This window comes from Gigantopelta aegis, chromosome 4 (assembly GCF_016097555.1).
Source record: "Gigantopelta aegis isolate Gae_Host chromosome 4, Gae_host_genome, whole genome shotgun sequence".
Lineage (NCBI taxonomy): Eukaryota > Metazoa > Mollusca > Gastropoda > Neomphalida > Peltospiridae > Gigantopelta > Gigantopelta aegis.
In genome coordinates this window covers 75,717,652-75,733,665 of record NC_054702.1, presented here as the reverse complement: position 1 = coordinate 75,733,665, position 16,014 = coordinate 75,717,652, and the positions used below count along the sequence as shown (strand labels likewise).

Below are 16,014 nucleotides of genomic sequence, written 5' to 3'. Positions count from 1 at the left end.
TTGTTATTGAGGCAGATAGTTGGAAAGTGATATAAAATTGCCTCTCTTACAACTGTTATATAAAAACACTAGCATACCAACTAATGTGAATTTGTGTTAATTATTTTCTCACAGAGTCCCAGATACTCAAGACGTAGCGTTTGGCAGCATACAGCAGGAAGAAGGGTGTATTGACACACTGGGACACTTTCAGGACGGGACGCTGGGAATATACCCATGTCATAATGCTGGTGGAAACCAGGTAACATGTCGTGTGTGTGTGTGTGTGTGTGGATGTGGATGTGTGTGGGTGTGTGGGTGTGTGTGTGTGTGTGCAGGTGTAAGAGAATAAAGTTGTGTAGAATTCAAGGAAATATTTTATATATACACATATACAGATCTTTTGTTTATCTATTTGGTTGTTTTGAACATTAGTAGGTTTGACTTATTTCTTCATAGCTATGGTCCATATTGTTTGTTTGCAGATTGCAGATAGTCTTATTCAACTTACCGTACTAGCACAACAACAATGCTATACAACCCTGAGTTATAACCTCCACTGCAGAATTATCTCCCCTTGCCGGATGTATAACCTACACCCGCGCATGGGTAGACTGTATATCTTCGTTTTTGATTCTGCAGTCTTCCATTGCAGTCGTGTTCGAGTTCTGTAGTAAAAAATTTGTCAAATTGTTAAATTGTTTATTAATTTGTAATTTTGTTTTACTCTGTCATACAAGGTCTTTTGGGTGATTTACACAGGGGGTTAATGTCTGACACTGCTTCCTCGGGCTCCAACCGGTTGGTTGTGTGTGTGTCGAGGGGGGTTGTCTTAAATGACTGCCCCAGTTTGATCAGCATTTGTTATGTCATTCTTGTTGTTTTGAACGCCAGTGTCATATCTGCATAAATTGGTCCACCTCCACGTGGGGGAAGGCTAAGAAGCTGTCAAAAGATGCCGAGCGTAAGAGGATGATTAGACGTGAACGGGACGGGCGGAGCACAGTGGCAACCTCCGGGGTCGTGCTCCATACCGATTTGCCGTCGGTCGGCAAGTCGGTGTCCAGTTCAAAGAGCTCGCGGACAAGTGGTAGGCGCAAGGGCGCCTCCTCGTCTGTTCGCCATCTTCATGGTGATACCAGTAAACCCGAAGCGCCGCTTGGCGCGGAGGGGGCGCTGTTGCTCCCTGCTTCAGCCTGGTTTCTTCCAGGTCGGGCTCCGTTCCACCTGGGGATTTGCTTTTGCCTCCGTCGGTTCAGAATTCGACGCAGGATTCGTACTTGTATGAATTTCCTGACAGTCCGGTTCAACCGATACCACCAGTCCCATTGTCTGCTTCGGCAGGGATCAGGGAAACTGCAGCTTTCTTGGGTGCGCCTGTGTCTACACCGATGGTCAATCCGGACCTGTCAGATCGGGGTAGAGGTTCCAGGCGTTATCCCTCGACTGCGTGGGCGGAACCTTTCGTTCAGGGTCTGATAGTTTCGGGTCGCCCTCAGGGGCGGACTCGAGGGGGACTATGTTTCTCTTTGTGAGAATTTCATGGCCTGGCTAGGGGTATCGCCTCCACCAGTCCCTCCACCGCCGGAGTTTCCAGCGAGACCGGGGTTGGACCAGTTTGCAGATTCGGCCGGTCCGCATCGTCTTGCCCATGCAGTTTCGTTTCCGTTACGGTCAGCGCATGGCGCGTCGTTTGAGAAAATTTCTTCTTCGGAAGAGGATTTTCCCTCCGAATCAGTGTGTGGTTCAGGGGAAGGGTCGGCACCAGTTCAGTGCTTGATGAGATTCCCAATTTGGCCGATGGTACGCCAGATAGCGATTATGATTACCAGGCGGTTCTTGGTTGTACAGGAACAGGTCCGACTGGTGTGCGCGGATGCAATTCCGTCAGAGGAGACTGTTCAGTCTTACAAGGGTGTTTTGTTTGGAAACCGGCCTTTAGCGACGGACGCTCCGCAGCAGGATTTCGGCTTGCCGTTAGCGCACGAGGCGGTTGAATCTCATGCGGAGATTGATGCTTTGATTGCGGGTAGCGATCGTATTTTGGGGGGCGGTGGTGGAAGAGTTTCCGGCAGCGTTAGCTACCGGGAAACTGTTGTCTGCGGCGAAGGTTTTGTCCACGTCTTCGTATAAGACATTGGGAGCTTCTTTCCTTTTACATCCAGCGGTCGTTTCCGCTAGGGTGAAGGCAGACTGCCACCCATCTCCTAATGTCAGCGTGCCACTCACGGATTTAGAGACTTTGGAGAGGTTATCTAAACTTCTTTTTCAAGTCAATAACCATTTAGGTACGTTCCTATTTGGGTTAGATAAAGCAGTCACGGGTCTTTCGCCAATGGCTAAGGGTTGTTTGTTGGTGGCTTCTAAAGCCTCTCATCACGTCGCTCAGCTTGCTGGGTGTGTTTTTGCCAACAGTCTACTTCTGCATCGGGATCATTACCTGGCGGGACTGAGAGTGACAGGTGTGGTTAAAACCTACTTTCGTAGTCGCTCAGTAAGGGAAACCTTACTTTTTGGGACCAATTTTAACTTGGTCATGGACCAAGAAGCGGCGAAATTCGTCCCTGCTGCTCAGTTCCGAACTCCTTGTAAGCGCCAGGCGGCGTCTACTTTTAAGCCTCCACCTGTTAAGAAATCGACTTTTCTTGACAGTTATCAGATTCCTGTGGTGTCTGATTCGGGCGTGCAATCGGGTAATGCCCGTGGTTCATCAAAACAGGGACGTTTTCGAGGGAAGCCAGCACATTTTCATGGTTCCGCTTGGGGCAAGGCGCCCAGGGGTGGGAAGCAGCCGGGATGAGGGTGCTTGGACAATCGACATCTGCTTACGGAGGTTCCGTTAGCAGATCTTCCTGTGGGGGGCAGATCGCGCCATTTTGTTCAAAGTTGGTGCGAACTGCCAGATCTGGACCCATGGGTTTTGTCGGTTGTCCACAACGGATACAGAATTCTGTTTTCATCACCCCCTCCACTGACGTCCTCCCCCCGGTTACCTGCAGTACCGGCTGTCGACAAACGAGTACTGGTGGAGAAGATGGTTGTCGAGTTTTTCGACAAGAAAGCCATTCAGGAGGTAGATTTGGGCACTCCGGGATTTTATTCCCATCTGTTCTTCGCCCAGAAGAAGAATGGCAAGTGGCGACCAATTCTAAACCTGAAGCCGCTGTATTCGTACGTCGTTATTCCATCTATGAAGATGGAGACAGTTCAGTCTGTTTGCACTTTGCTTCAGGTGGGGGAATGGGCTGTGTCCATCGATTTGAAGGACGCTTACCTGCATGTTCCAATCCATCAGGATTTTTGGAAGTACTTGCGTTTCCTCTACGACGGCAGAGCTTACGAGTTTCAAGTTCTTTCATTCGGATTGGCCACAAGCCCTCACGTCTTTACTCAGGTAGTAAAGGCAGTGGTGGGGCGTGTACATCTGTTGGGTATACGGATGCACAATTACCTGGACGATTGGTTAATTCCGGCGGCGTCACAGACGGCATGTCTCGTGGGTGTGGAGTTCGTGATCGACATGATTCTCCGATTGGGGTTAATTCCCAATTGGGTCAAGTTGGAATTAGTGCCAACACAGGTTTTCACTTATCTCGGGGTGGTTTTCAACCTTGTGGAGGAGTCCGTTCTTCCGACGGATTCGCGACTTCACAATTTCACGACGTTGGCGCAACGTCTGCTGGTGGAGCAAAGTGCGTTGGTGCGCACGCTCCATGTGTTGATAGGCCATCTCGAATCGCTTGTGGCGCTGAATGTGCGGTTCAGACAGTTCAAGAGACCGCTTCAATGGCATTTGTGCCGAGTGTGGGATGGTCTCAGCTGGGATTTGGTGATACCATTGGGGCCTTGGTTCATTCTTCCGATCCAAGAGTGTCTAGTGGACAAGTGTATGTCCCAGGCCGTTCCTTTACACCCACTTTCTCCAGAGTTGGTCCTGTTTACCGATGCTTCCCTCGAGGGGTTCGGTGCACACCTTTTGGATCAACATCTGTCAGGGGTGTGGACTCCTTCAGAGAGGAGTCATCACGTCAACCTGTTGGAGATGGAAGCGGTGCGTCGCGCTTCTCTCCATTTCAGGACTGTTATTCGACATCATCAAAATTTTGTTGAGGTCGGACAACATGTCGGTTGTTGCGTACCTCAATCAGTGGGGAGGCACCAAATCCCTGTCATTGAGTCTTGCGGCTTTGGAGATTCTGGAATGGTGCGACGATTGGGGAGTGGTGTTATTGGCCAAACACATTCCTTCGTCCGTGAACGTCTTGGCGGACTCTTTGAGTCCTCGTTTCCAGGTTCAGACAGAGTGGATGTTGCACCGGACGGTGGCTTATCGAGTTCTTCAGTTGTGGGGGAGTCCTCAACTCGATATGTTTGCCACTCACCTGAACAGTCAGTATCCAGTGTTTGTATCGCCGGTACCAGACCCACTGGCACTGGAGTACGATGTGTTGAGCATGGACTGGACGGGACTGGATTTTTACGCCTTTCCCCCTCCGGTTCTGCTTGGCGTGTCACGCTCGTAGCCCCGAGTTGGGCAGCTCAAGCCTGGTTTCCTTCGCTCCTGTCACTTTTAGTGCAGGAGCCAGTGCGGTTGCCGTTGATACCCAATCTGCTCAGTCAGAGACTGTGTCAGACAGAGTGGCATCCGAAGTATGGCGGTTGTTGTGGTTTCCCTCCGAAACCGAGGCTTTTCTAAACGGGTTGCTGAGTTCGTCTCGTAGACTGGCGCTTCGAAGAGGGTCTACCAGTGTCACTGGCGCGCTTGGGTTCGTTGGGCGACTGAGAGGGACGTGGATCCCTTGTCGTCTACTGTTAATGATTTAGCTGAGTACTTTCTGGCTCTTGTCCAAGAAAGACAGCTGAAGGTACAAACAGTGAGAAGTCACCGGTCGTCCATTTTCACTCTTCTGAGGCAGTGTGGACGTCAAGATTTCTCAACGAATCTGGTGTTGCATGACTGGCTTAAGTCATTGCCAAACACGGTTGAGAAGCCTTCCATTTTGCCTAAATGGAATGTTTTTCTGGTTCTGCATGCACTCAAAAGGCAAGCCCTACGAGCCTTTGAAATTCGCCAGTCTTCGTCATTTGACATGAAAAACTTTGTTTCTGGTCTCACTAGCAACTTGCCGTCATATTAGTGAGATTCATGCTTTTTTGCATGATTTGGTGGATTACAATACGGACGGGTCAGTTACGTTACGTACTGATCCTGTTTTCGTGGCTAAGAACCAGGTGCCAGGGGAAGAGTTTCCTCGGGCCATCATTCAGTGTTTATCTCGTATGCTTTCTGCGGATAATTCTGATAGACTTCTTTGTCCGGTGCGGGCTTTGAAATTCTATTTGGAGCGTACTAGAAGTCTCCGGCAAAACACTAAGAGACTGTTTATCTCTTTCACAAGCCAACCAGGAGACATTATGAAGAATGCTTTGTCGAGATGGATTGATGCAACCATCAAACTGGTATATGAGAAGGCGGATGATCATGTTCTGCGGAATGTCTCCGTTCGACCTCATGAGATTCGGGCGATTTCTGCTTCCCTTAATTTCCATGATTCTTTGGACATTTTCAAGGTCATGAGTGCGGGGTTTTGGAAAGGTCGACACACGTTTTACCAGTTTTATTTCTGTAATATGGCTGTTGGTCCGGACAGAACTCGGCGGATTCAATCAGTCATTGCACGAGTAGGGGGCGACCCTTATTTCGTCTGGTCGCTAGCGGCAGTCTTTCTGGGAGATAGTTCTCCACCTCCTGTTAGGAGAGTGGGGGGTGGATGGTTGACTATCTGGGGCAGTCGAGTGTCTTTTATCATTACTTGGTGTGCGGGTTTCCTCACCTTGTTAACTTGGTTTACTTTTAATTGGGGTTGTAGTTCTTCAATTTAAGTCACTTTGACATTTTATACCTCGTATGATGTGGGTTGCTTTTTCACTGTATCATTACTTGAGACGAACACTACTGGTTGAATGGGTAAGTCCTCCTTGTTTTCTTACCTCCTCCCTTTAATGTTAAATTCTCGTGCTTTAACGGTGTTATATCACATCTGTTATAGCATTGTTGTTGTGCTAGTACGGTAAGTTGAATAAGACTATTAGAATCTTTTTTTCTAATTTTCATTATTATTCATACTTACCTAGTACTAGCACAACAACAATGCTATATGATCCTGAGTTATAACCTCCACTGCAGAATTATCTCACCTTGCCGGATGTATAACCTACACCTGCGCATGGGTAGACCGTATATCCTCGGTATCGATTCAAAGTCCGGAATGACTGAATAAAAAAAGACCTCCCTCGGGGCGGGTGGGAATTAACAGTTGTTGTGCTAGTACTAGGTAAGTATGAATAATAATGAAAATTAGAAACAAATTTTCTAATTTTATATAGAAATATCACCATGTGAAATAATAATATTTTTCAAAGGTTGTTGGAAACTGGGGAATTATTTGCACTACAATCATTTGTTAGTGGATTGGAGTGTATCATTGTCTGTCATTAAACTATTTTCTAAATGAATTCCATTTTCAGTTGTTCCTACAAGAACTTAACAATTTGTGTCTTTCACGTGTCTTTTAATGAGAATTTAGAACGTAACAAATTGTGTGTTTCAAGTGTCTTTTAACAGGAATTTAGAACGTAACAATTTGTTTGTTTCAAATGTCTTAACAGGAATTTAGAACGTAACAATTTGTGTGTTTCACGTCTTTTAACAGGAATTTTCTCTCACAAAAACTGGTGCTATCAAACACATTGACCTTTGTGTTACCTTGACTGGCACAACTCCAGGAGTGGTTGTTAAGCTGTTCCAGTGCCAGCCTGACAACAACCTTCAGGTTAGATCAGTGTATTCTTCAGATGCATGTTTTTATAGTCACTTACTTTAAAATGGGGTGGAATTTAGCCCAGTGGAAAAGCGCTTGCTTGATGTGCGGTAGGTCTAGGATCGAGTCCCGTCGCTTGGTCCATTGGGCCATTTCTTTTTGAAGCCAGTCCTCCAAAACTGGTGTAACAAAGGTCATGGTATGTACTATCCTGTCTTATGAGATGCTGCATATAAAAGATTGACAAGAGTAGCAAATGGTGTGATGGCAGCAGGATTCCTCTCTCGTTATCTGTGTGGTCCTTAACCCTGTCTGACACCATATAACTAATTAAAATGAGTTGAGTACGTCGTTAAATAAAAATGCCTTCCTTGTGTTAAAGTACATTTGAATCCTGTTGGCTTGAACTCCATCACTGCTCAAGAAAGTGTTCGACCCATGAGGTAGTTCAACCCAACCATTTGGTCAACATCGTGTAAGTGTAACTTGGGACTTCGTTTTCGATTCGAGTATTGCGGTGTATTCGACCCTTCCAAGTTCGACCCAACGAGTGGGTGGGGAGGGCAGAATCTAAACTGAAATAATATTTTAACCTGCTGTAATATTGTTCTAAATTTGTTTATTAACATTGCATTGAATACGTTTATATTTATAAATCATTTTTTATGATCAAACAAGACTATCAAAATATACTCTTCAAAAGAAGAAACGCAAAACCACATTGTCGTAACATTTGGAGAATTGATTTAATTATTGAATGGTGAGTCCGATAATTACCAAATGTTGCAGGATTGTTCACAATTCACTCTAGTCCATTGTGAGTAAGTGATAGGACACACCACCAAGGTCAAGGTCATCTGGAGTCAATACCGGGTGTGGCCTCCGCGTGTGTTGACAACTGCCTGGCACCGCCTGCCCATTGAAGCAACCAGAGTATGGATGACGGCCCACTCGGCCTGCAAGGCTGCTGCCAGCTCGGGCAGGGTCTGGGGCTGTGGTTGTCGCTGTCGGAGGCGTCGGTCCAACTCGTCCCATAGATGCTCAATTGGGTTCAAATCCGGTGATATCGATAGCCAAGGAAGGACATTAATGTTGTTGTTCTGTAGGAAAGCCGTTGTGAGACGTGCTGTGTGAGGCCTGGCGTTGTCATGTTGGAACACTGCGTTGGCGTTGGCCATAACTGGAACGATGTGTGGCTGGAGGATCTGGTCAATGTAGCCCTGTGCATTCAGGTTGCCCTGCACGTGGACCAGGTCAGTTCTGCCAGTGTGTGAGATGGCTGCCCACACCATGACACTACCCCCGCCGAATCTGTCCACTTCCTGCACGCAGTTTGCCGCATAACGTTCACCACGATGCCTATACACGCGACATCTTCCATCATGACGTCGGAGCAGAAATCGGGACTCGTCACTGAACCACACCTGTCTCCATCGCAGTTGAGGCCATTGTCGATGAATCTGGCACCACTGCAGTCGGAGTCGACAGTGTTGTGGTGTTAAGATGACACCTCGAACTGGACGTCTGGCACGAATTCCTACCTCACGTAGGCGGTTCCGTACGGTCTGGTCGGATATCCTGCGCAAACCTGGTATTGCTGCGGCTGTGGAGGTGGCAGTAGTCAATCGTTCCCGAAGGTGGCGTACCCGGATGTAGCGGTCCTGCCCGGGGGTAGTGACCCGTGGTCGACCGGATCTAGGGAGGTCACGTGTTGATCCATGTTGCTGGTAACGGTCCCACAGTCTGGAGATGGTGCTTGGGGACACATGGAATGCCCTGGCAACGGCCGTTCTGGATTCGCCTGCGTCTAGTCGGCCGATGGCATTGTTTCTCTGCGGTTCACTGAGACGTGGCATGTCCTGGATTGTCAACTGTCGGCCAGATACAGAGGCCAGGCAAGCGAACACCCTGCACTTTTATACTGTCGGTGTTCATGTTGCACGTGCAGACAACGCACGTGCAGTGGTGACATGGTTTGCACGTGGCTGCGTTTTTGCGAATATTCACATTTTGAAACTTTATTGTACAGTAGCTGCGTTTTATCGAATGTAACCGTGGGAATGTGTTTGGGACATGCAATGACCTTATATTCACAAAGCATGAACCGGTAGGAAACATAAAATCGGAGTTATAACCCATTTGTACCCTTTTGCGTTTCTTTTTTTGAAGAGTATATTATGTAAACAGTTATATTTGTTTGCAGTTTCATTTTATAGTCTGTTCCACGGGGAACACATTTGTTTATACTATGGAATTTACTACAAGTTACTTATTTCTGAGTCGATTGTTTTCTAAATTGCACACAAAAATAGGGTGGATTTTTTGTTATTTCCAACACACTTTTACTTTTACTTTTCTTTTTTATGTCAAACCAAACTAAAATTATTTACAAAAAACATTTGTGTAGGATGGGACAAGTGAACAATTAAAATATTTTTAAATATTTTTTTTAAAGTTTGCTTTGATGTAAGTCACAGTTTTATTAGTGGGTCAGTCAGTCTGGTTGTGTTTATTTTAACGGACTAAAATTAAAGCATAGAAGCAATATGAGTGATTTTTTAAAACTGAAAATATTGTTTTTGATATATCTAGTTTTAATTCTCATTTATGTTGAAATTTGTTGTTATGTTTCAGCAATGGGATCGTGTTGATGGAGACACCATGTTAAAAAGTCGCACGTTTGATCTCTGCATAGACAGCGTGGAGGTGCAGGAACGAGGTTTGATTGCAAACCCTTGCAACACAGAAACCCCGTCACAAAGATGGGCATTTTCCCTCAATAAGATGTAATTTCAGTTTCATGTAGTCAACATTTTAGTAATCAAAACAAAAAATGTAAATGTATTATTTAATTTAGAAGTTTATTTTAAAATTTCTGTAGATACTATATTGCTCAAATTATATGTAGATGATAAGAAATTTCTGTGATGAATATTCCATTTTATTTATGACATACAGAGAATATGTGTCTTCCTATATACATTAATTGTATTAACAGATCTAACTAAAAAAAATTACCAACCATTTGTGCAGATTTGTATGTAGCTTTTAGAACCACAGTTTTTATATTATTTTATTAATTAACTTGGGTAATGTTATATGGTTATTTTTTCTGTCACTCTTAGACATTATGTATTGTATATTGATGTTTAAATCCATTGAGAATATAAATAGCATAAAAAATACATTTTTAGTATCTCATATATCTGATAATATAAAAACCATAACTATAAGGTCATACAGCTGCTTTTGTATCTATTCTATTTTTCCTTTACTAGAGATAGATCAACGATTTTCACCCACCACCTAGCTTAAAATATTGTGCCTTCATTTTTCTTTTTAACAAACATTTTGAAATAGTTTATCAAAATGTCCTTTAACACCACTATATAGAGTGTAGTATACCAGCTGTGATAGTAATTTTCCTGGAATGGTCTTTTTAAAAATGGATGCATTTCCCCTTTGTATTAAACTTACTTTCCTCCCCACCTTACAGTTTGTGGCTGAACCCCAGTTTACATATAGTTGTATATGTATAAGTAGAGAATATGAATAGAATCATACACTTTATCTGATAATAACAAAACCTGTAATTGTACATGTATAACAGAGAATAGAATCATACACTTTATCTGCTCATAACAAAACCTGTAATTGTACATGTATAACAGAATAGAATCATACACTTTATCTGCTCATAACAAATCCAGTAATGATAGACAAAACCAAGCTATTTGATTTATCTTACTTTGTGGACATGTATGTGGAAATAATAGTTTATCTTTACAAGGCTGGGAAACTGGAAGAATGTACATAGTCACAGTCCAGATGGATGATTACCTAGTCTTATCGAGATACTTTGTGTCTTGGTTTTAATGGCTTAAAATAATAACTTAGTCATGTTTGTCTTTTATGATTTTTCATCAACATAAAGTAACTGTCTTTTCATATCCTGGATTTTTTATTTTAAATTAAATTTAACTTTGTATAGAGGAACGATTCACTGGGGTCTTTCAATACTAACACCATGTTACTGGAAAGTTGATTTTATTTAACATGAACTACATGTTTCAAACTCCACATATATATATAAATATATGTTTACCTCTGTCAAATAATCACCGAAGGAAGAAACCAACGAAAATGCAATTTAAGAACAGGTGACTTTTATAGCCTTGTTCATGCATAAAGGATATGTGCCCTTTATACATTATAATAGATTTTACTATGTATTTGTATAAATTCCAGGATGGAAACATGTTTGCCTATGATAGAAAAACAAATATATGTATTTGTATCCTCTATAGGAACATAAATGTAAAGATTTACATGCATGTGCATTGTAAGCTGTGATTCGAATGTAACATTTTACTTAATGACAATCAGAATAGAAAATACCACAGACTTAGTGTTTATTAATATAATGTGTTGATCTCTGACTTGCAAGTAGTAACATAGATGTATCAAAAATGGCAAGTCATGGGTTATTTTGAACGTAGATTAGAAATGTTAGAAGCTGGTAATTAGGATGATGCCTTAATTATGTGGAAGCAAAAATTAGAATAATACTATTTATTATTTATCATATTAAATTTAGTTATATACTAGGAAAATTGCTTTGTACTTCTAGTGTAACATAACCGCATTTGCATTTTAGAGCACATTATGTTTATCTTAACGGTAAATGATAACCCAAGATATGATCTGTTTTTAACATTCTTTTCATGCTCAGATCATTCTTCATTTGTACAAGTTTAGAAAGGGCACATAATGGTATATATGTATCTAGATCAATTTATATTTAAAATATTTCTAACATTAAATATAAAGATAGGTGATTAGAAGATATTTAAAAAAAAATTAATGTTAAATATATAGGTATTTACTTAGCAGATGTTTAACATAAAAACAAACAGAACCACAAGAGCCAAATTTATAAAGCATGTTACATGCATTTATAATGCCTAAATAACCACATTTCACATATTTAAGTCACATGCTTTTAAATGTGTCACATGTTAAACATGTAAATAGATTAGCAGATATTGACTTACTTTCAAAGTGATGGAACATGTTTATATATGCTTAACATGTTAAAGATACAAGTAGTCAGTATATTATGTTTAACATATAGGATATTGAACAAATGTTTTAACATATTTCTAAGGTGTTGAACAGATGTTGAATATGTTTTTAAAGTGATGAACAGACATTTAACATATCCCTGAGGTGTTGAATGGTGTAAGTGTTGTTGTTTTAACACATTTCTAAACTTGAACAGATAAATAACAGGGTTCTGTTCCACAAAGCGATCTTAGCACTACTATCGCCATAAATACCTACCATCGCAACCTTACTTTTTTTCTGCGATTGCCAGCCCATTCCACGACGCGGCATAGCTTACTATCGTCATAAATTACGTTGAAAATTTACAATTGGTACGAGGTAAGCCACCAACGTAGATGATGATTTGATCATTTTCTAAGAAAAAAACTAACTTTTTGTGTAAAAATGGATCTAATATATACCAAATACCTTCATAACTCGGCATTTGGTGAAAAACATTCTAGGTTATACGACCATAACATAAAAATACGGGAGATAACTCTTCATGGATGTCCGATCTCAATGAATACATCCAAGATGTTCCAAAAAGTCAGTAACCAATTTATTATTTAAGTAATTCGCACTTGTTCGCAAAGAAAATTTTAATAATTAAAGGGGCACTCCCATAAGGTTGCTTTGTGGAACGGCTGTAAAGTTTACGGTGCCATTTAAAAAAACTCACCTTAAGTCACAACAATTAACTGTAGCTACAATTCTTTTGTGGAACAGCCCTGGTAACATATTTCTAAGTTGTTGAACAGAAGTTAACATGACTAAAATGTTAAACATGCTAATGTTTAAACATACAATCATGTACTAACTAACTTTATTCTTACCTTATCATGTGTGGCTTGGCTGCGTTTTCATCATCATTTATTAGGATTAGTTTTTTGGCAAACTTATAATGTATTGACAGTGAGTGGCACTGTTGGATCTCAGTATTTTACATTGGCTCCTGTGTGGCTGTATTGATAACTACCCGTTGTGGTGGTAGGTACAGATGGTGTATTAGAGTACCGGTATATGTACTGTATTAACAAGGTGTTTACACATGCTGCAGTAGGCTGAGTATAGGTTTATTATTACTAATAAATACCAGGGTCCATGCTTATAAAACGTTTTAGAGTCCAGACTTAATCTCTAATGACGTCACATGCATACAATTTGTATGGCGTTGCCATGACATTAGAGTCTCGAGTCTAGACTTTAAAAGTTTTATAAGCACTAGGCCAGGCCTTATTTAGTGTTATCATGTAAACATTATTTAAACAGACTTTTATGTTTTACACCTGCTGCAGATTAGCTATGCTATTTCTAATAATACCTTGTTAGTGTTTATATCAAATAACACAATATAAAGAAAGTAGTTATCACACCTGCTGCTGTATAGCTATACTACAATGTTATAAATAACAGATTTAGTGTACCTGTTATAATCTTATAATAAAGAGGAAACCAGCTATATAGTTTCTTTTCAGCACATACTTTGTATCAGAAGTAATTGCCTGTTTTTGTATTCTATTATTTGGAGTGCAAACATGACCTAAAAACTGTTTCTTTTTAACACCTGTGTCAGTGTGGATGTATCATTTGTTATACCTAGATTAGGGGTAATAGAGTTGGTTATAACTTACGGTCAACCTAATCCATAAACAGTGTGCTATTTGTCATGTTTCCTATAGCACATGCATTAACGTCTAGTAGATTTTATTACAGATAGAATCCAGTGCTTCTTTTGTTGACAAGGAGCCCCGTTCCAGGAAGCGATCTTAGCACTAAGATCATCTTAAGCACATACAGTAGTTATGCACTTAAGGTGATCTTAGCACTAAGATTGCTTTGTGGAACAGACCCCAGTACCTGCACAAAATACACACCATTTTCGGAGGTTTATCGAAAGATAGCATTATGTTTTTTATCGATGTTGTCCAAACAGAATAGAGTAAATCATTAAATTGAGGAAAGTTTGTAATTTATGAACTTTACACCACTAGCAGTACAAAGCAAAGTTTTGAATTTACCAGTCATAACATACTAGTCAGGTAGTCATAACATACTAGTCAGGTGTAAACAGTTTGCTGGGCACTCACACTGTAAGACTACTAGGATTTGAACACAGTACCTACCAGTCATAACTCCAGTCAAATAACCACAGCATTTGGCCTTTTATTTTTATAGGTGTGTGTGTGCAGAGGGAAGGTCAAATTCCCCCTGCTTCAAGCAAATTTTTGTTTTGTTTTTATGTGTTTTCTTTGAGAGTATGACTGGACCCTCGACCTCCCCACACACACTCCCCCACCTCCCCAAAAAACATTGGCTCACCACAATCTAGACCTCTACTGCATACTTTTTAGCACACAGGCCTGAGATGACTATTACCATCAATGTTGTTGTTTTTCTAGAATTGTTTCATGTATTACAGAATGAAATTTGTATAAATTTGTATAAAGTAAATATATTATTTTGCTGCTCTAGTAGTAATACATATACTGTACTACATAGAAGTACTATTTCCACTTGTTATGCAACTGAAATGGCATAAATGTGAAAAGAAATGTTTAAAAATTTATTTCATTAATTAATAATACGCAAGAAGTGTTCCTTTTTTATTATTTTATGATACAGAAATGTTTTAAATACAGCATTATTTTTGTTAGCTTACTTCTATGGCTGTCTCAGAATTGATCAAATCAGTGGTTGGGGTTGATGGACATTTTACTTAATAGCCACAATAATAAATTTGGCTTTGTTTTTCATTCATTGTATTTTTACTTGATTTCTATTTTCATATCCAATTAAGGATTGTCTGTTATTTCTTTTACATTCATTGGGGTATGAACTAAACAAAATCATCCACAAACTGAATCGGTGAAGCCATTGACACATAAGTTTGCGGAAATAATTTGTTTTGTTCATACCCAGATGAACGTAAACGAAATAACGGACAATCCTTATAATTAAATATGAAACATACTTATTAATAATGACACTAAAATTTCATATCAGCTATATGTCCCAGACATTGGGCTAATGAGTGTTCTTACATGGTCTTCCCATTAAACCATCATAACTTATTCAGGGTGGGAGTCAGTTCTCAGGTTCGTACCCAGTACGTATCAGCTCTGTCTGATGGCTGGTTTGTTGTGGGGTTTGTGGTTAACACCAGAGTAAGTTCTGTTGGTCTCTTCCAAATAGTCTACCTTCCTATGATGTTTTCTGAAACAGCCCTTGGTAGTATAAAATATATCTTTGCAGCTAATTTTTCACTAACGTGCCTTGCTTTCTCTGTTGTACCACTTAAAGAGAAACAATTTATTGGATTTTCATATCCTGTAAGGTCTTTCAATTCTTGTATAATCGGACTTACTTCATGGCAACATACTTGAACTAGTTCTGCAAACAGAAGTATTTAAAGGTTTAGAAATACTAGTTTTAAACTGCTATTTGTACAAAGTATACTATTTGTTAGTGGATTTAATGGAAAAAAAATTGTATTGTTTTGTTGTTTTTGTTTTAGTTTTTTTCTGGGGGTTTTAATATGTATTTATTAAAGTATTTTTGAAGAGAAAAAAAAAGAAGATAACAAAATAAAATACATTTGTTGGTGTATTATTACATGTATTATTATTGTGAGAAGTTGTAATATTTTAAACCTATGTTCTGTTATTATTATGTTGCTATTTTATTACTTAACTTCTATCTAGTCATTTTCACTTTGATTTTCATTTGTTTTAATTAATTTTATTTGGATTTTAGTACATATGTTTATGTATCATGCAAACTTTAATTGTAATTATGTTTTAGAAATTAACAATTTTTTAATGATAAATCTGTTTTAGAGAATTGGTAGATTCTTTTAATATTTTCTTTTTGGTGTATTTTAATGTAATTAATTTATATACCTATTGTGTGTAGGTTTTTTGGACACAAAAAAAGAGTGATTTATCTATATTATTTAATTGTTGTATAGTGTTCAGTAGAATGGGAGTACACATTATGTAGACAATTCTTTTAGTCTATCATCTAAGGCACTTATCAAAGGTATAGTAGATGACTGGTTGCTACATGTTGGTGCTTATGTAGCTTTTCATTAACTGAATATATATTA

At 40.2% G+C, this 16,014-nt stretch overlaps 1 protein-coding gene across 1 annotated transcript in view; it reads left to right on the top strand.

Annotated features, from left to right (window-relative positions):
- LOC121371103 (polypeptide N-acetylgalactosaminyltransferase 2-like) overlaps window positions 1-15,424 on the top strand; it is a 69,007-nt gene extending 53,583 nt beyond the window's left edge. The window contains exons 13-15 of the mRNA XM_041496755.1: window positions 115-241; window positions 6,693-6,812; window positions 9,435-15,424. Of these exons, the coding sequence (XP_041352689.1) occupies window positions 115-241; window positions 6,693-6,812; window positions 9,435-9,590 (403 nt within the window). The 3' untranslated portion in view covers window positions 9,591-15,424. The remainder of the gene's footprint in view (window positions 1-114; window positions 242-6,692; window positions 6,813-9,434) is intronic.
- The last annotated feature ends 590 nt before the right edge of the window (window positions 15,425-16,014 follow it).